This window comes from Macrosteles quadrilineatus, unplaced genomic scaffold (assembly GCF_028750875.1).
Source record: "Macrosteles quadrilineatus isolate MER2022 unplaced genomic scaffold, UCM_ALF_1.0 Scaffold_8__2_contigs__length_117827958, whole genome shotgun sequence".
NCBI lineage: Eukaryota > Metazoa > Arthropoda > Insecta > Hemiptera > Cicadellidae > Macrosteles > Macrosteles quadrilineatus.
Window position 1 is genome coordinate 30,275,137 of NW_026542601.1, and position 21,794 is coordinate 30,296,930.

At 34.4% G+C, this 21,794-nt stretch overlaps 1 protein-coding gene across 4 annotated transcripts in view; it reads left to right on the forward strand.

Annotated features, from left to right (window-relative positions):
- LOC129001505 (BTB/POZ domain-containing protein 9-like) overlaps positions 1-20,913 on the forward strand; it is a 30,546-nt gene extending 9,633 nt beyond the window's left edge. For 2 of the 4 annotated variants that reach the window (XM_054428823.1, XM_054428820.1), the window contains exons 4-5: positions 28-178; positions 15,337-16,377. In XM_054428823.1, the coding sequence (XP_054284798.1) occupies positions 28-178; positions 15,337-16,064 (879 nt within the window). In that variant the 3' untranslated portion in view covers positions 16,065-16,377. Of the gene's footprint in view, positions 1-27; positions 179-5,629; positions 6,388-15,336; positions 16,378-19,814 lie in introns of those variants that run through there. The other 2 variants (XM_054428822.1, XM_054428821.1) reach the window with 2 other exon arrangements.
- Positions 20,914-21,794: the final 881 nt, after the last annotated feature.

The window sequence follows — 21,794 nt, forward strand, 5'->3', positions numbered from 1 at the left end:
CTAATGCACTATTTTTTTCTTTAATAGATTTTGAGATTTGAGACGGATCAAGTGTTAGCAAGCCCAGAGTTTTTGTCGATGAATTCTGACGGTTTCCTCAAGATTTTGGAACAGGACGAACTTGTGGTTCCAGAAATAGAATTGTGGAGAGCAGCGATTAAATGGGGCAAACACAGAGGTAAAGATTTAGATCTTAAAGCTTAGTGTTATTTATGCACACCTAAGCCAAATATGAGTGCAAGGTGAGAATGGAGGAAGATGATCCGTGTAGCTTTGTGTAATCAATTCATCAAAAAGTCCATTTATTTTTATATCTTCTAAATCTTACATTGGATTTTACTATTTTGAATTACAGTACATACAGAAAACAATGGTTGAAAAACTTCTGTTTGGTTTGCACTCAGGCCCACTACTACTGTGAATAGTTAAGATAAAATACAATTTTTTAAAATATAAGTTAGGTTGCATGATAACCTATGCCGGTAATAATTAAAAAAAATAGAAAAGAACATTCTTCCTTCTATTAATGTACAACGTAGGAAGGATTTAATTATGAAATAAGTGACTTAAACCACTAGTTAAAATTCTCAAGGTCTTAATAAATTATTGTCTTGAGAAAATTAAATACCTTGTTTAGAATACTAAGTTGTTCAGACTAGCCGTATAAGCATTAAAATTGTATCAGATAATTAGAAACAAATTTACTATTATGACTGTACAGTGATAATATCAATTTCTCTTGTATAAACTCCTGGATCATGGAGGCATCATGATCATATTGTGATGATTATATCGCTTTAGGGTATCGGCGGTTATTCAAAATTTCTGGTTCCAAACGACATTTACCTACAATTTATCAAATTTTTCCCGGTCAACAAAATTCACATACAATTCCCGGTTCTTTTGGTTTCCCGGTAAGCTGAGCATCCTGTTAATATTTTAGAACACAAAGCTACTGTTAACCTTTTCTCCCTAACTGATAGTTTGGCTTTGAGTGTCCTAACGTTAACGTTCCATCAAGAGTTATCATGCATAATTAAATCATCAAAAACCACTGATATTTAAATCCAAATATCATAAACATAACGATAACGGAGGGAGTTTTCCCAGAAGTGCTGAAAATAGCACAAATGGTTCCTATTCACAAAAAGGGCTGCAAAAATAGTGTCAAAAATTATTGCCCAGTGTCATTAGTGCCTATTTTAGGTAAATTTATCGAACGGATTGTAAAGCACCAGGTTTGTAAACACTTTGATAGATTTAGGGGGAGTAAGCCTTTTTTTCTGCCAGTTTGGTTTTCTCAGTGGAAGGTCAACTACGGATGCCATTGATTGCTTTGTTTTTGGGATTTTGGAAGCTTTTGAGGGAAGGAGTCTTGCTCAGGTGACTGTGTGTGATTTGAGCAAGGCTTTTGATTGTGTCGATCATGGTTTCTCAATGAGTAAATTAGAACACTGTGGCATCCGTGGTTGTTCTAAAAACTAGGGTTCCCCAAGTCTCGGTCCTTGGTCCCCTACTCTTTTTGATTTCTGTCAATGATTTGCCACTTAGTATTGAGGGTTCTCAAACCACAATGTTTGCAGATGATACAACGTTCCTAACTGTTCACCATGATCTCAACAGATTAAAGTTATCTGTAGAACAAACAATGAAACAAGCTGGGGATTGGTTTAGTGACCAACAATCTCCTTCTTAATGTAGATAAGACACAACACCTAGTTTGCCATACAAAAAACAAAGATTTGGGCTCAGGTGTAATTTGTAAAGAGGTTAGGCCCATAAAAGTCCTGGGTGTGTTGATTGACAGCAGCCTTTCTTGGTCAGCTCACATTGATTTAGTATGTTCAAAACTGTCAGAGTTATTTATTTAGTTAATAGGTTAAAAACTGTTGAGATATATATCCGAGTAGCCTATTTTGCATTTTTTTAGTTAGTGTTAAGCTATGGTCTGATTCTCTGGGGTAACTGTAGTAATATAAGTGATGTTTTGTTACTTCAGAAAAAGGCACTTAGAATAGTAACCAAATCAGCTCTCAAAGCCCATTGTAGACCTTTGTTTATCAAAACTAGAATATTGACTGTCATTAACCTGTACATATATGTGTGTTTACTTGATGTTAAATTAAAATTAGGAGACTTGGCTGTTAAAAAAGATTTCCATCCTCATTACACTAGATCTAACTCTCTACTTGAAATTCCGTCCCATAGACTAAGTAAATGTACCAGTAACCATTCAATCATGAGCTTAAAGTTATTTAATGTATTGCACTCTGAGTCAAGAGCGTTGCCTGGGTTGGTTTTTAAAGATAGGCTATACAACTGGCTTGTTGAACATACTTTTAGCGAATTTCCCTATAGGGAAGTAGCTATTACCGTAGGTCTTAAAAGGAGGAGGTTCTCAATTTGTTTGTGGCGATGTTTTTTTTTTTCTATGTATGTTCACCAATTTCTCTGTGATTCTTTTACCGATCAGAGTGGTTCCACCACCAAAATAACCAGGTGAGTTTCTATTTGGTACCTTATATATTATGTTTAAGTATAATATTTGTTTCGGTGAAAAATTCTGAAAACCTTAAATATTCAACATTTATTTTGTTTACATTTATGCAGATTGTTTACATTTGTGCAGATTGTTTACATTTGTGCAGAGAAGGCAATAAATAATAATAACATTCCTACAGCTGTTAGTTGAAACCATTTAAATGAAGCTACAGACAATTATTCATGAAACAGATGCTTCATATTGATCAATAAACTATTTCTTGCCATGGAGCCTGAATTACATTGAGAAAAATGCATTTTGTTTTGGTTACTATAAAAAATGTATTTTAACGTATTGAATATTCTGACTTACAAAAACATATATGTTTCAGTGAATAGCTGTATGATATTGACAAGTAATTAAGGTGTATTGTGAAAACCAAAACATTCGTAAAACAGGTCTAAATATAATTCAAATGCAATTATCACTTACATGACCTAAGAAGTGTGACAGTGCATAATCGTCAATTGTCTCAAAAGTGTTAAATATTTTAATTACTAAACATGCATTTGCAGATGTGGAATGTTTATTGATATTCTCTACCCAGTTACTATATCATATCAATACTATTACACCTGCTTCGGAAAGTCATAGAGGAAGATGATTTGCAATTTCGACTAGGCTATATCTTGATCAAACAAAACCACCTACATGGCTTGCACCACTTTTAGCTGAACCAATCTTTCATATACATATTTCATTTGCAGATGTGGAATGTTTAATTATATTCTCTACCCAGTTACTATAACATATCAATACTATTATGCCTGCTTCGGAAAGTCCTAGAGGAAGATGATTTGCAATTTCGACTAGGCTATATCTTGAGCAAACAAAACCCCCTACATGACTTACACCACTTATAGCTGAACCAATCTTTCATATAATATTTTCCAAAGGTACGAAAGGTAGTATGGTGTTAACGACCAATTTTCCACTTTTGAGAGATTTTTTAGTTCTGGTAGCTGAGGAATAACTTTCATATTGTTCCAAAAGGCTTGAGACGTTACTGTATTACTTTTTATAATGTAGAAGTACACCGATTGCAGGAAACGATGATGTCTGACATTTCAATGTATCTAGAAAAGACAATTAGTTTTTCATTAGGCCTAATGTAATGGACAACTCTTTCTTTCTTAAGGAATATCTAAAGATGTTTATTTCTATACCCATTGATTATGTAACCTGAACAGGTGACTCAAGCAGTTTTAAAATAATGATTGTTCCGTGGAACTTTTGATTGTTTCAAACAGTTTTGCTTATCAAAAATTCTCAAGTAATTAATATATAGAAAATTATACAGTCACTAAAAATCATGAAATAATTTATTTTTGTAAAAATATACAACCGACTTCAAACGCTCTAAAAAGAATGAAATAATTTCAATAAAGTAAACTTTTGTATTAGGCAAGCTTACGTATTTCAAGTCGGCGCGGCTCAAACTGCAAATATGATTGAAATTAAATATTGTGTGTGTATTTTGAAAATCAATAAATTGTAGCTGGATAACATAAATATATAAAAAATATACTGAACTGTTTTGTTTATATACTAAACGAAATATTTTCTTGTATTTTATGTTTACTTCAGAATAAATGCATTATGAAAATAACACACACAAATGTTCTATATGAATAGGAAAATAATTTAGTTTGATATTATGATAGGGAAAAGGAGCTAATTTAGTATTAAAACGTTACTTTTCCAAGTTAGAAACATTTAAATGAGTTATATTCTTTTTAAAGATACTCGTTAATACCACTATAATGCCGATCTCTGATTACGTTAATAAAATAACACTTAACGCATAACTATGAAAAAGACATGCAGATTAACACCTTTAGCTATAGATAGTCACCTGCAATATGGACACCCTCTTTCAATTTTGTATCAAAAATTATCATGGAGCTGCGCCGACTTAAAATACGTGAGCTTGCCTAATACAAAAGTTTACTTTATTGAAATTATTTCATTCTTTTTAGAGCGTTTGAAGTCGGTTGTATATTTAAAAAAAAAAATTATTGGGTAGTCAGGTCAAAAATGTAAACTTGTTCAAGTTCTTAAAACTTGTCCCATCCAACATCATCATGTCTAGTTGACCAAGAACAGACTTTGTTTTGTTCAGTTTCCTTTGTTTAGTCTCATTTGAAAACAAGCCAACTGAAATAAGGACAACTGACTGCTCGGGGTGCTTCTCAAGCGGTTCTCACGTATCACTCCTAGTGTCGGGGTTGAGAACCTAGGTCATCCCCTGCACATGACACCACCACGTCCAGCTTTTGGTGCTGTCTTTGTGTGTACCAAATTTAGGCTATTTGTGATGGTCGTGAGAATACTACCCCCCTTTAAAATTTGACCCGTTACAAACATATAGATTATAAGAATAATAAACTTGTTATGATATGTGCAGACTCAATACAAACAAAGTTATCACTTGTTGAAAGTTGATGTTTGGGACTCAGTTAAATTGTATTAACTTTCACACGATCATGAAGGAGATAAAAATCTCAAGGACCTATTTTTTTCATCATTTGTACCCATCTATATTTATAAAAGAGGAAAAGTCCCTTAGTTGCCATAGGCTGTATGGGGTATTAATTAACAGCTGTGCCTAAGGAATATGTCATCCTTAGTCACTAACAAGACTACAAGATCGCCGCTCATCCTACACTCATCTCCATTCTTACTTGGCTTAAAATACCTACGTTGTATGGTCGACATTTCAATGAAAAGTATTAAAAGTATCTTCAATGTTTCAATAAACCAAAGTAACCGTCCACCTGACCTTTGTCCTGCTGATAACGCGGACAACAATGAGCAAGGAGTCTGATGCTACAGTCTACTACCTGCACCGGGACCGTCCGCATCGTGTGATAGGCCTCTCCAAATGTTCGTTTCGTGTTATTATTTATTTATTGTGTGCGTGTGACAGTAATGTCTTTTATGTGTTTGTACCCTGACGATGCCATATTAACGGTGAAACATGTAGGTTTTTAACCTAACATCAAAACATTTGGATTACTTGACGAGGTAATTATACCACAATATTATAGTCAGTATAATATTAAATAAGGTTATGTTTTTTCCTAGCTGACTCTGAAGATGGACAGCTGGTCCGCCAACAACTCTCAGGGTTGATTCAACAGTTAAGACCTGACTCACTGACTCCTGAAGACAAATTGGAAGTAATTTCTTCAGGTGTTTTAAACACAGAAGAAGTTCTGAGTATAAGTCGTTATCGGAATAAAAAGAAAACCCCTCCAACTCTTGGCGAGTTTACAAATGAGACTAAACGAAGGAAAGTGAACAAAATAAAGTCTGTTCTTGGTCAACTAGACATGATGATGTGGGATGGGAATATTCTTGAAGCACACGAACAAGTTTACTTTTTTGACCTGACTACCCAAAGACATACTATTGAGCTGTTACCACTACAGTGTGAATCACTTGATCATACACCAGGGGACCCTGTAGGTTGGACATACGAAGTGAGCTGTTCAGCAACAATAACTGAGTGGACAAACAAGCTTGAGCAAGAACCTCCAATAACCTTGGATAACTTCAGTAAGCATGTCAAGTATGGGGTGAAGTTTGAGATTCCTCTAGCTGTTGATGGGAGAAACATAACCTTGAAGCCAGACACGAAGTACTCTGTCAAGATGGAGGTGAATGGAGGCCATAAGTTAAGATACGCAAGTCCTGAAGAAACCACCATCGAAAGTGATCACATGATTCTAACAATAAGCAAGCATCATGTATGTTACGACTTTCTCTCAGACAAGTTGAGGTACAGAGCAACAACAGAGGAATAATGACACTCTAGAAACAACTGTTGGGTTTTAAATTCCATTGAAGTGCAGCAAATGCATATCTATTTATAGTTTTCTTGTATTTTCATTTCTCATATTTTTATTTTCATACTCTGATCATTATGGAACTTATGTGCTGTTTTAAAAATTCTTCCCATACAAATTTAAATAAAAAATGTAAATTTAATTGAAGTACGTTTGGTTATCAGAATACAGTATGTGTAGTAAAGGACAAACATGCAATTTTCAACAGAATTTTAGTTTTTTTTATATGTTGCTGGAATGCTGCTGCTGTAGTAGTGTAGTAGTGGAAAATCAAGAACCTTTTCTTAAAGTGAATTATAAAACCTTTTTATTTGTCATGTGTCATGTGTATATAATTATATGTACCTATCAATATATATCAATTATATGTACCTATGTAACTATCAAACTACACAGTAAAATAAATATCTAAAACTTCCCTTAAGACTTGATTAATTTAACCTGTAACAGCCTCGCAAGTTGATTTCAAAATAGGATATCTTAAATTTTGGTACATTACATTAATTTTAGTACAGTAGTAATATTAGTACGGTACATGTTGGGTTTTCGATTTTGACTGATAATTATTTGATTAAATCAATCAATTAATCAATAAAAAACTTTATCATGTTAGCCTACAAGTTTTTACATTTAAATAGCGTCAAGTAGATGTAAAGTACAGTAGAACCTCGCTAATTTGAATTTCAGAGGAAAGCCAATATATTTTGAGTTATAGGAAGTTTGAAATATAGAGAGTTTGAATTATAGAGGTCAGAATAAATCAAATTCGAGTTATTGAGTGCTAGTTTTAAGTGTAGAGAGTTTGAGAGAACGGAGACTAATGAACTTATCGTGGGAGCATCAATAAGAGCGTCAGTTCATGTTTGAACATGCATATTTTTTTTCTAAATTCAAATTACAGAGGCTTACCGTAATGCAGTTCGAATTGTAGAGGTTTTGGAGGTAACAATTTGAATTATAGCACCAAATTTAAAATTGTAGAGAGGCTCAAGTATGTGCAAATTCGAATTGTAGAGGCGACATTAAGCGTAAAAATCACTTTGAATTATCGGTATATTATTTTTTGAATTTTAGAGGTTTTCTGAGGGGAACAGGCAAACATTTATAATTATAGAGGTTTTCGAATTACCGAGGTTCAAATTAGTGAGGTTCTACTGTATTTGGAATGAATAACCTGATACAGTAGTAACATTAATTATGAATTTATTTCTAGATTTTAAACAAAATTTGGGATGAACGGATTTCTCTTCTTAGATGGAGCAGCAAGTAAAACGTCCCTTTAATCATTGAACTGGTCTGTTTATCATATAATCTTTCAGCTTTTACTAAATCTACCAACTTTTTTTCTATTTTTTTAATGGATTTTGACAGATGATTGTCTTCAACAAGAACTGGTAGTATTCGGGTTATACTGAATTCAAATATCACCAATATTTATAAATTTTTATTTTCTTGAGGCCTTTTACCAGCATCACACATCACAAAAAATAACTTAAGATAATTTTTGTTGAAAAGAAAAGGACTTTGTTGATCTTAAGACTGATGTAGCTAGCTTACTGAGCGTGAAATTAATATCATGGAAATTAATATACATGGAATGTTGTTCAAATGTGTAAAATCACTAATAAAATATAAAAACTCAGGAACATTAAAAAACCATTGTATTTAGCTCAGCATCATAAAAATAATACAAAACAAAAATAGTAAACACACTTATTTTAAAGTCAGCTGATAAATAAAATTTACAAAGAGTAATCCAAGACATTACACATCTTCCCCCTTAAAAAAAAATCACATGCTCTTCTTTTCAAAAAATACGTCTGTTTCTTAGTTATGTCTGCTTCTCAGTTGATCGGCGTGCCGCCGGTATTTCCTTCCTTCTTGAATTACAATATATGACACGGGACCAGTCCTTCTCAAAATTACTCCTTCTTCACACGGATTGTTTTGTTGTTTTACTCACACTGGATCGCCTGGTTGAAACTCACTCCATTTTGCATGTAAGTCGTGGTTCTTTTTCTGTCTTACCAAAGCTTCATCGATGTTTGCCATCATATCTGGTTTAAGAGTACTGAGTTTGCACCTCAGTTGTCTACCATACAACATTTCAGCTGGTGTTTTGCCAGTAGTTTGGTGTGGTGTGGTTCGGTATTTAAAAAGGAAAGTTTGAAGTCGCTTGGATGGAGTGAGTCCATCTTCTTTTGATGCTCCAAAACGTCTTTTGAATGTCTGAACATATCTTTCAGCTAATCTGTTTGATCTTGGGTGGTACGGAGCTGTAGTTATGTGTCAAATGTTGTTATGTGAGCAAAACTGTTTGAATGTCGAGGCTGTGAACTGAGGACCGTTGTCGCTTACAATCATCTTTGGTAAACCCAGTCTTGAAAATATATCTTCTAATATTGCAATAGTTTTATCCGTTGTCATTTTTGCTGTCGGACAAACCTCCAGCCACTTTGTGGTAGCATCCACAACAACCAACCAATAGTGTCCATCATAAGGTCCAGCATAGTCTATGTGTATTCGAGACCATGGGTTTTGTGGCACGGTCCAAGAAAACAACGGAAGTTCTGGTTCTTTGTTTTTACGATTTTGACAATCTCTGCAACTGTGGACGAATTGTTCAATTTCAGAGTCCATTCTGGGCCACCATACATGGAACCTAGCATATGAACGCATACTTACAATTCCTGGATGTCCTTCATGTAATATTTTTAGAACCACGTGACGTAATTTTCTGGGGATGACAATTCGACCTTTCCAGAGCATCAGTCCTTCTTCAAAGTGTAATTCCTCTCTCTTGTCATAGTAGGGGTGTTCCTCAGTTGTCAAATTTTTCTTCTCAGGCCATCCATTTTTCATTCGCTTTAATATGTTCTGGATTTCAAGATCAGCTGCAGTTCGCTCTCGCAAAAATTTGGCAGATATATGGAGATCTTCAAGACGTAGTTGGAGGACTTGGTTTCCAAACTCTTCATTTCTAGCTTGGATTTCTTTAGCCTTGACAGGTATTCTTGAAAGAACATCGGCTGGAGCATGGTTTCTACCTTCATTGTGTTTTATTTCATAGTCAAAAGCACCCAGTATCACTGCCCACCTTGTTAATCTGTCACTGGTTATTCTGGGAAGCTCTGAGTTTTCTCCCAGGATATGTATAAGAGGCTTATGATCTGTTCGAAGAACAAAATGTCGAGCATAGATATAGTTGTAAAACTTGCTAACAGCAAAAATGATATCCAGAGCCTCTTTGTCTATTACTGAATATTTCCTCTCCGCTGGCTGTAACACGCGTGATGCAAAACAAACTGGACGAATGGATCCATCTGGAAACTAATTACTTAGGACCGCGCCTAAACCTTTGTCGCATCAGAGTCAACAATGATGGTTAAATTCGGATCAAAATGTACTAGGGTATCCGAGGATGTCAAAATTCCTTTAAGCTGCTCGTAGATGTCATTGTCAGCAGTAGTCCAATTCCATGTCTCACCCTTTTTCAACAGGCGATGGAGGGGTGAAGCTATGCATTGCAATTTCGGGATAAACCTTTGGTATAATAATTATTTGCTCCCAAAAAAGCTCTTAAATCCCGAACATCTGATGGAGCTGGCATACGTTTTATTGCTTTCAGATGTTTATCAGTTGGATGAATGCCAGTCGAGTCGATCACATGCCCCAAGTACGTAACAGAACTTTTCAAAAACTTGCATTTAGATTCTTGGATGTGAATTCCAAGTGTCTGGAAACGTTGCATGACTCGATCAAGATTTTGTAAATGCTCTCTACCCAGTTACGACCTGTAATTATGCAATCGTCTAAATATACAGCAACGCCATCTAAACCAGTCAAAACCTGTTCAATCTTACTTTGAAACAATCCTGGAGCGGATTTAACCCCAAAGGGTAAACGAGTGTATCTTAAGTAGCCGAATGGAGTAGCTATAACCAAAAAATCTCTAGAAGACTCAGCCACCTCTAATTGTAGATATGCGTCCTTCAGGTCCAGTACAGTGAACTCATTTCCATCTTGTAATTTCATCATGATATCTTCAAAACGTGGAAGGGGATGTTGCACAGAACTAATGAATGGGTTTATAGTACATTTGAAGTCCCCACAGATTCTGACTATCCCATTGGGTTTTATCGCTACAACAATGGGAGAGGCCCAAGAAATATTCTTCACTGCCAGATCAATTTTTTCAAGTACACCCTCTTGCATAAGCCTATCTATTTCTTCTTTTACAGCAGGACGTAAAGCATAAGGTATGGATTGTGGTTTAAAAGCCTTTGGGATAGCCTCAGGAGCCAAAGTAATTACAGCTTTTTCCCCTGCAAAGATTCCTAGTTTATCTGAGAAAATCTCTGGATATTTACCTAGCAGCTTTTTAACAGCCGTTGTGTCTTTTTGTCCCTTTGACTAAGTTGTTACTGTGCACACCCGAGCACCTGGTGGTAGAGCTAAATCGAAAGACAGAACCCAGCTTAGACCAAAAAGTGGAACATCATCGTAATCAACTACTATGATTGGCAGTGATAGTCTTCGACCAAACGCTTTAACATTAACAATGGCCTTACCCAACGTTTCTATATGTACTCCGGTGTAGGCTACCAAGTTTAAAGTGCTCTCAAGGGTTGGTGATCCAATTTGTTGCCAAACTTCTTTGCAAATAACCGATTCGGCTGCACCAGGATCATATAACATATCCACTGCAATGCCATTGATCATTACATTTAACATTACCTTGTTTCCACTGTTTATAGCTCTTATTTCCTGATCTCACATTGCTCGTGTGGCGACGGTATTCAATTTTCGCTTTACCAAACTTAAAGCAGACTTTAGAAATGTGGTTATTTCCTTTACATAAATGACATGTTTTTCCATCAGCCGGGCATCTTTCTTCAGGTTTGTGTTGATTTCCACCACATCGGAAACAATGTAGTCCTCTGACTAACCTCATTACAGACTGGTTTTGTCGTCTATAACCATCAAAAGTTTGTTGTTTTCCATCTGAAGGCTGTCTCTGTTTTACATGTAATATGTGCTCATGAGCACGGGTCGTTGCTATACTTTTCTGAGTTTTGTCAGCTCTCTCAAGAACAAGTGCTGACTTCTTTTAACGTGCATTTAACGTCAGTGTGCTGTCTAAGGAGTTCTTTCTGCCAGTCCTTGTCATTGATTCCTAATAGAAGTTGGTCACGCAGACGTTCGTCTAGTGATATCCCAAATTGACATCGACCTGCAAGTGCTCTTAGTGCCGTCACATATTGGCTTACTGTCTCATCTTCCTGCCTGTATTGCCTTCCAAATGCAACTCGCTCACCAAGTGTACAATATGCTTCGCTGTAGTAAGAAAACAGGACCTGTGTAATCTCCTCATATGTTTGGGTGTTAACTAGTTCAGGTCTAAAATGGTCTGCTAGCATTTTAAAAGGTTTTGCTCCAATTTTTGACAGCAATAAGTTTTTGCACAACTCTTTGGACGTGATGTTGTGTAATGACAGCTCAATCTCAAATCTTTAGAAGTAGTACTCCCATTCTTCCTCGTCATGATTAAAGTTGTTGAAATTAAATCTTTGTACAGCATTGCAGCTACTTTCTGTATTGTCTATAGATTCAAAATTGTCACTTTGCCTTTTTCGTGGCGTGCCACAATGTAAAATCACTAATAAAATATAAAAACTCAGGAACATTAAAAAATTATTGTATTTAGCTCAGCATCATAAAAACAATACAAAACAAAAATAGTAAACACACTTATTTTAAAGTCAGCTGATAAATAAAATTTACAAAGAGTAATCCATGACATTACAAAATGGAAATTCACTTAGTCGGCATGTTTGCTGCGGCGGGGGTATTTATCTTAAAAGTGGGATGATAATGATAGTTATTACTTACCTTTTCACAGGATGTATTTAAGCTGCATATAATTTATCATGATCTGTTATTGTGGAGTAGTAGGTACAATTATGTTCATACATGGAATTATGTTCACTTTCAAAAACTTGTGGGAATTATTGTCAAAACAAAAACAATGATATTCAATAACATAATAACTAATTCAACTAAATACAGCTGTCGAAATTATGTAAAATATATAAAATGAGTGCATAAAAATTAATTGTAAAGTTTATCCTTGAATAATAAGAGTGAAACATTGAGTTGTGCAAGTGCATTGAGTTGTGAAACGGCACCAACACGAAACGCTCTTCATCAACACTGACTTGCTCTACTTTCCCTTATATCGAGTAATCTTTGCTCAATTGTTGCAACTGATATTTTATCACTTGTTTAATTGGTTGTTATAAACACATGTTACATTTCTTTTGTTTGCTTTTTACTTGTTAGCGAATTTCCCATATAGGGAATAAACTTTTACTGTAGATCTCATGGTAGGACCTCGTTTTGAGGTCCCCAGAGGCCAAAAACACCTTCCGTTCAAATTCATATACACGTGTCCGTTAGCACGATTCATGTAAACAAGTGCTACAAAAACTAGAAATATTTAAGAAAGAAGAATCTAAGAAAGAAATATTTAATAAAACCTTTAGTACATTTAATAAACTCCTCTTTCATTAATGACATTTTTCCAGATAAACTCAAAATTTCCAAAATTAAGCCTCTTTTCAAGAAAGGAATCAACTATGTCAAATTATAGACCATTGTTGCTGCTACCAGTAATCTCTAAGATTTATGAAAAAGCAATGTATAATAGATTAATAACTTTTTTGGGAAAAAATAATATAATTGACAAAGAGCAGCATGGTTTCAGAAAAGGGCGGTCTGCTGTAACTGCGGCGGTTGAGTTCATAGAATCTGTAATAAATTCAATTGATGAGGGAGAAAAGGTTGTAGGAGTTTTCTTGGATGTAACTAAGGCTTTTGACAGTGTCTCGCATTCTTTACTTATTAATAAATTGGCAAAACTAAAAATTAAAGAACCTTTGTTATCCTGGCTAAAAAGTTACCTACTTAACAAACAGAAAACAATATGTTGAGCTAGTTTACAATAATCAAAATAATTTAGTTATACAAAAATCAGAGATGAAACTAATTCACCATGGGGTGTCCCAAGGCTCAATTTTGGGCCCACTTTTATTTTTAATATATATAAATGGATTACCTCAAGTAATTTCTGGTAATAAGGGAAACAAAATATATACCTACATTTACATGTATACCTACATTTATTCGAACCATCATGATCGGACTTTGAGAACGGGGGTTTTTATGGAGTAAAAGTGGGTTTTTCCTATTTTTCACCATAAAAACCTAAAATGCAATTTTTTTTCCAAACCATTTTGTCGAGCATAAAAAAACAAATAATTTTGTATATTGAAGCATTGTTGTATGCCTAACGGTTACGGAAAAATTTCAAAAAAGTGTAAATTTAAAATTACCATGTTATTCTTATGGGGAATAAATAAACTGTTGTAGCTTGCCTGTCTATGGACATATTTTAATGACATTTTGAAATGTTGTTTACTTCATAGAAGCTATCAATATTTCAATAAAAAAAACCCAATTTTTTCCCCTGTTGCAGCAAACCTCACTCATTTAAATTAATTATATTTAAATAGGAAATAGAACTGATAAACTTTTAATGGAATAATTTAGTGGAAATTGCAGCAAGGTAGATGGAAATTCGCTTAGTGTGCAAGTTTCCTGTGGCAGGGGTATTTTTTCAACTAACGTAGTTACTTGGCAACCCGTAAGGCCAATATTAAATTTTAAATTTTTAAATGAGTTGTGTAGTGAAATACAAATTTTCCTGAGGTACAGTAGACCCCCTCTTAACCGACCTCGTATTAACCGATAATCGGATTATCCGCCTTCGATCGTAAAATAATACAGTTTGTTTTAACCGACCTTGTTTTGAGAGCAGTTCGGCTTAACCGCCGTTTTCTAGGAATCTCGGCATTTCCGCTCCCACGCTGGGCTATGTGAACTGAACCATACGCTTATTTCCACAGGAGATGACTAAGAATAAGTTATTTTGTATTTATCACAAAAAATATGGCATAGCCTATTGTCAGTTTGTCATCATTATTCATAGCGCGAGCACATCTGATCTGATTTGTTATCTGTGTGGCAAATTTATAACATCATAAAGTGTGTTACGATTTTGAGAACTGATTATCTTATCGCTGGAGTAAACAAACAACGCAACTTGTAGGGAAGGCGGGGAAGGGGGGTTAACAACTCCAAGGTCAAGATAGTTTTTGTGCCTCGAGCCTTCAGTGAGAGGCTATAAATAAACATCCTGTCTTGTAACAAAATGGGATGTTGTATCTTTAATTTCGACAAAAGGTTCTGTACTGTATTACGATGGATTTGGAAAGCATCAGTTAATATACATTACACTACTAAAGTTATTAAAATAAAAATTTGTATTGACTCTTTCCTAGTATTATAGTATATTCCACTTAAAGTAGGCCTATTTGACTTAACCGTGTTTTGTGACTTTTCTATCAATACGAGATAAGAGTAGTTTATTTTTATAAATATTACAAGTATGACTTCAAAATACTGTAATGATTTTATCATTCCAAATGAATAGCACTTCATTCCTTCATTGTGTTATGATTTTAGGGATTGCCCGTTTTAACCGACCTTTTGAGCTATCCGACCTAGCTCCGGTCCCATTAGGGTCGGTTGAGAGGGGTCTACTGTATTGGCTGTCGTCAATCATGTTTTTAAGGCTACAAGTCCCTAAATTCCAAAATGTAGTCAAAATCCTTCTGCTGGATTTCGAGATATATGTTACAGGCAAACAGACTTTGCTCATATTCTAGTATAGGACAAACAGAATCATTGATTGTTGAAATTGGGTATTTGGGACTCTTAATAATTGTATTTAATTTCTCAAGATCATGAAGGAGATTTTTTTTTTTTTTTTGTATAGAATTTGTAACCATCACATTTTAATGAGGCAATGTTTTTCAACAGCTGACTCTGAAGATGGACAGCTGGTCCGCCAACAACTCTTTGGGTTGACTCAACATTTAAGACCTTACTCTCTGAGTGGAGAAGAGTCATTTGAAGTGATTTATTCAGGTGTTTTGGGCACAGAAGAAGTCAACAGTATAATACATTATCAGTATAAAAAGGAAACCCCTCCAACTCTTAGTCAGTTTTCAAATGAGACTAAAAAAAGGACAATGAAGAAAACAAAGTGTATTCTGGATCAACTACAAATTAATATGCCAAAAGATTGTTACAATGAATATCAATCAGTTTACAACTTTGACCTTACTACCAAAAGACATGCGATTGAGTTGTTACCACTGCAGTGTGAATCACTTGATTATACACCAGGAGACCCAGTAGGTTGGACATATGAAGTGAGCTGTTCAGCAACAATAACTGAGTGGACCAACAAGGATGTGCGTGAACCTCCAATAACCTTGGATAACTTCAGTAAGCATGTCAGGTATGGAGTGAAGTTTGATATTCCTCTAGCTGTTGATGGGAGAAACGTAACCTTGAAGCCAGACACCAAGTACTCTGTCAAGATGGAGGTGAATGGATACACCAAGTGTTGTCGTAATGACCAAGCGCATACTATCGAAAATGATCACTTGGCTCTAGAGATATACTTTCTTATTCAATGCAGACGCTGCTATTACTACTTTCCCTCAGACAAGTTGATGTACAGAGCAACAACAGAAGAATAATGGCACTCTGGAAAATTAATTAGGAGCTGTTGGGTTTTAAATTCCATTTAAGTGTATGTGCAGATCACTCATATCTTATTATAGTTTTTTTTATTTTTTATTCTTGTTTGACTCTGATTGTTGTGAAACTAATATGCTTTTTGTAAAATTCTTCTTATCCAAATGAAAATAAATGTAAATTTAGTTAAAAATATGTTTGGTTATCAGCATTCAGTGTGTGTGTAGTAAAGAACAAAAATGCAATTTTCAACAGATTTAAGTTGTATCTATGCTGCTGGAAAACCTGCTGCTGTAGAAGTGGAAATCCAAGAACCTTGTCTTAAAGTTGTTATTTGTCGTGTGTCTTTTGTATATAAATATGTATCAATCAAATTACACAGTAAAATAAATATGATCAAAAACTTCAACTAAGAATTGATTAATTTAACCTGTTACAACCTCCAAGAGTTTATTTCAAAATGGGATATCATTGATTGTTGTACATTACATTACATTAATATTAGTAATATTACAGTATTTTGGATTTTCAATTTTGACTGATAACTATTTGATTTCATTAATCAATCAAGACATATATCATGTCACAAGTTTCTATATTTTAATAGCGTCAAATAGGTGTAAGTATTTGTTGAAACTAGTAACCTTATACTGAAGTAGACTTCCCATCTATATGGACCCGCTGTAACCAATTTTTTATAAAAAAATAACGTAGTTGTATGAGCCAGTCACAGAATGCGTTAGTGTCTAAAATTCTATTTTATACCTTAATTGTTGTTGCTGACCAAATTGATAGGTCATAACAGTTGCTATAACTCAACATAAGTCATTCCCTAAGTTTGACTTGTCAAAAAGGTTTGTGTATTTGACAGAATTTAGTAATTTAGATCAGCACAATCTGTAGGTGGCTCACATCTCAACTATGACGATTTTGATCAAAAATCTGGCTACAAATTTTACATAGGAATGGAATGTATATACAGTATAATATAGTAAGTCAGTAGTCAGTAGGCCTATACAACTATAGTAACATTAAATATGAATTTATTTATAGATAAAAAAAATTGTATAAACTGATTTCTCTTATTAGATGGAGCAGTGAGTAAAATTTCCCTTTAAGCAGTGAACTGGTCAATTTATCATATAATCTTTCAGGTTTGACTAAAAACTACCAACTTTTTTTGGATTTCAACCGATGATTGTCACTGAGAAGAAAAAGACTTTGTTAATCTTATTGCTGACGTAGTGCTTGCTTACTAAGCTTGAAATTGTTGCCAGCAGTAAATACACATAATTCTCTGATAATTAATTACTTCTAAAATGTCTAGAGGGTAATTAAGATTGATGGTGGATATGAATTTGTCACAAGATTGTAAACTGGTACCTTTGACTATTAATACAACTGGGTACTAGACTGCCAGGAGTGTATTATAACTTAGATTATTAAACGGCAACCAACAAAGCCTAGAAAATGACAAGACAAATCTATGTTGGAGGTAGCTGACAGAGCCATCATCTTCTCATGATAGTTGTGTGACCATCCAGAGTCTGTGTCAAGCTCTTCCCATCTCAATGATACAAACTATGCTGTCATACTATTACATGAAAGGTCTGAGTAGTTAGAGTGCTCACCTGACAATCAGTAGGTCGCTGGTTCAATCCTGAGAAAAGTCAGTAGCTTTTTGATGGTTCAAAATTTACCCAACCGTTTGTTGTTATTGGGCTTTCAATAGTCCTTACTCAAGGAACAGCTGATCTCAGTACAGGGTTCTGACGGACCAGGATAGTCAGGTAAACAGGTATGGGAACAGGGAAGGTCAGGGAAAGTTTTTACAAAAGGCCGTAAAGCATGGTAAAATTTTAATCACGGAAATTTACTGAAAACTGATAAAGATCACATAATTTTGTGGATGATAAGTTATATTTAAATGAGATAATGCTGAGAAGATAACAAAAGTTCTGAAAAATCTATGGTGTATGTAATTTTTATTACCAATTTTTGGGTTTTATTTTGAGCTGTAAGTATTTAGAATTTGATTTCTCATTTAGTATTGTATTAATAAATGCCCCTGCTGCAGCAATCCTGCAGTCAAAGCAAATTTCCATTTAGTTTACCTGGCTGGATTTCTATAACAATATTCCCTTAAAATTTATCAGATTTATTTCCTATTCAAATAACATTAATTTTAATTAATAAGCTACGTTGGTTTGCTGGCTACAGGGAATGTAATAAGGAGTGTTTATTATTGAAATCTTGGTAGCTCAGTGTGAAATGAACAAATTCGCTAAAACAAAAAGCAAATCATTTCCGGGTCTAGGTCTTACCATGAGACCTGCAGTAATAGCTTATTCCCTATGTGGGAAATTCGCTAAAAGGTGTACGGGATAGTTGAGGCTGTATTAAATAAAAAAACATGTTTTTAAGCGATAAATACTTAAATTTTATCCAAATATTAAGAAAACTGAGTAACTGACAATACCTAAAATATACTGTGGTCAGGGAAATTAACAGAAAACTGCCAGGGAAAGTCAGGAAATTCACTTAAGATGTTTTTGTGGGAACCCTGCAGTATCAAAACTACACAGATCATTTCACTCCATTGTACACTCATCTTGCATTTAGCTTACAATATTCGGGTTAGGGGTTATCTTAAAAGTAGTGATAATGATGATAGTTATTACTTATCTTTTAACAGGATGTATTTAACACTAATAACAAAACCATACCCAGGCTGGCGCTAACCGAAACCCCCGGTCTGTATGACTTCAGTTAAAAATAATGGACCAAGCTTAGAAACACACAAACCAAAACCCTGGGCCTGTGAGACCCCACTTTAAAATACACTAACGCTGGGGTTCTGAGATGGTCAAGTTATGAACAGACAACCTGTCAAGGTCGGGGCGCAAAATTAACAAACAATATATCAACAGGTAAGGGAGGAAAAGGGGGGAAGGTATTGGGGGAATGGAATCCCTCAAGTAATTAGTGGGCCTCTCAGACCGGGGTTTCAGTAAAAGTGTTAAAGTGCATATAATTTATCATGATCTGGTATTGTAAAGGAGTAGGTACAATTATGTTCATGGAGGGTTTATTCACCTTCAAAAAATTGCTATGGGAGTTATTGTCAAAGCAAAGACTTAACTCTTGGTATAAAGAAATATTTCCCTTTTATTGCATCCTTTTGTTTGAGGTTCATCCATAAAATAATACTTTTGTTATTGAATAGTAATAGTAGTATAGTCAAGTCAATGACCATTTTCCTGTGTATTATCCCATACAGCACTGATTTTCATAAATATTAGGATTTAGGTTCTTTGTCCCCTATTTCACAATCGACCCTGTGCGTGGGGGAGGGGCCCCTCTTGAAAAATTTCTCATTCAAAAGAAGAACGGGAATAAATAAACTGACGTATTTTGAGCAACTTTTGTTGTATAAAGTTTTTACATATTGGCAAGTGAAATAGTCTGTTTTCATTGTGAATAACTGGAAAAATATTCATTTAATATAAAAAACAAGTTAAGAGCTAAAATGTAGCTTATAACAAAACAAAAACAATCATACATTTATGATGTATAATGGCTCAACAATACAAACGGTATTATTGCCTGTTGAAAGTGGGTATTTGGGACTCTTAATAATTGTATTACATTTATTACAATCATTAAGGAGATAAAAATATCAAGGGCCTCATTGTTTGTTTTTTTTAGAATTTGTAACCATCACATTTTAATGAGGCAATGTTTTTCCCCAGCTGACTCTGAAGATAGACAGCTGATCCGCCAACAACTCTCAGGGTTGACTCAACAGTTAAGACCTTACTCACTGAATGCGGAAGACAAATTGAAAGTGATTTATTCAGGAGTTTTAGACACAGAAGAAGTCGACAGTTTGTGTCATTGTCATTTTAATAAGGAAACCCCTCCAACTCTTAGTCAGTTTTCAAATGAGACTAAACCAAGGAAACTGAAGACAACAAAGTCTGTCTATGGTCAACTAAAAGTTAAAATGCCACGTGTGTCAAGTTTCGCGAATTTAGATCTCAACTTCAACCTGACTACCAAAAGACATGCAATTGAGTTGTCACCACTCGAGTGTGAATCACTTGATCATACACCAGGTAACCCTGTAGGTTGGACATATGAAGTGAGCTGTTCAACAACAATAACTGAGTGGACCAACAAGGTTGAGCGTGAACCTCCAATAACCTTGGATAACTTCAGTGAGCAAGTCAAGTATGGAGTGAAGTTTGAGATTCCTCTAGCTGTTGATGGGAGAAACATTACCTTGAAGCCAGACACCAAGTACTCTGTCAAGATGGAGTTGAAAGGAGGAACCAAGATTCATTACATTGACAAAGCTTATACCATCGAAAATGATCACTTGATTCTAAAGATACCCTATCATAGTCAATATGACTGCTACCTCTTTCCCTCAGACAAGTTGATGTACAGAGCAACATCAGAGGAATAATGGCACTCTGGAAAATAATAAAATACTTAGGAGCTGTTGGGGTTTAGATTACATTTAAGTGTAATGTGCAAAACATTCACTCATATCTTTTTATAGTTTTATTTTTAACTCTTGTTTGACTCTAATCGTTATAGAACTAATATGCTTATTAAAAAAATCTTCTAATCCAAATTTAAATAAATGCAAATTTAGTTAAAAGTATGTTTGGTTATCAGCATACACAGTGTGTGTAGTAAAAACAAAAAAACAATTTTCAACAGATTTAAGTTGTATCTATGCTGCTGGAATACTTACTGCTGTAGAAGTGGAAAGCCAAGAACCTTGCCTTGAATAAAACTTCTTGTTATTTGTCGTGTGTCTTTTGTATATAAATATGTATCAATCAAATTAAACAGTAAAATAAATATGATCGTAAACTTAAACTAAGTATTGATTAATTTAACCTGTTACAGCCTCCTAGAGTTTATTTCAAAATGGGATATCATTAATTGTTATACATAACATTAATATTAGTAATATTAAAGTATTTTGGATTTTCAATTTTGACTGTTAACTATTTGATTTGATTAAATTAATCAATCAAAACTTTATTCATCATGTCACAAGTTTCTACATTTTAATAGCGTCAAATAGGTGTAAGTATTTGTTGAAATTAGTAACCTGATACAGTATAATATAGCAAGTCAGTAGTCAGTATATAACTATAGTAACATTAAATTTAAAATCGTTTATAGATTTTAAACAAAATTTGGGATAAACTGATTTCTCTTATTAGATCGGAGCAGTGAGTAAAACGTTCCTTTAAGCAGTGAACTGGTCAATTTATCATACAATCTCTCAGTTTTGACTAAAAACTATTAACTTTTAGCGAATTTCCCTATAGGGAAGTAGCTATTACCGTAGGTCTCATGGTAAGACCTAAGCCCGGGACCGATTTACTTTTTCATTTTGATGTCCCCAGAGGCCAAAAACACCATTCGTTCAAATTTTTATATATCTATATATAGAGATATATATATATGTGTCCATCCGCACGATAACTTGAGTAATTTTTGTCCGATTTTGATAAAATTTGGTTTGAAGGTGTAAGGCGGGATTAACTTGAATGAGTTCGCGAACCAGCATGATCGGACTATGGGAACGGGGTTTTATGGGGTAAAAATAGGTTTTTCCCATTTTTGACCCTAAAAACACAAAATTTCACAATTTCTTTTTGAACCATTTTGTAGAGCTTAAAAAAACAAATAATTTAGTATATTGA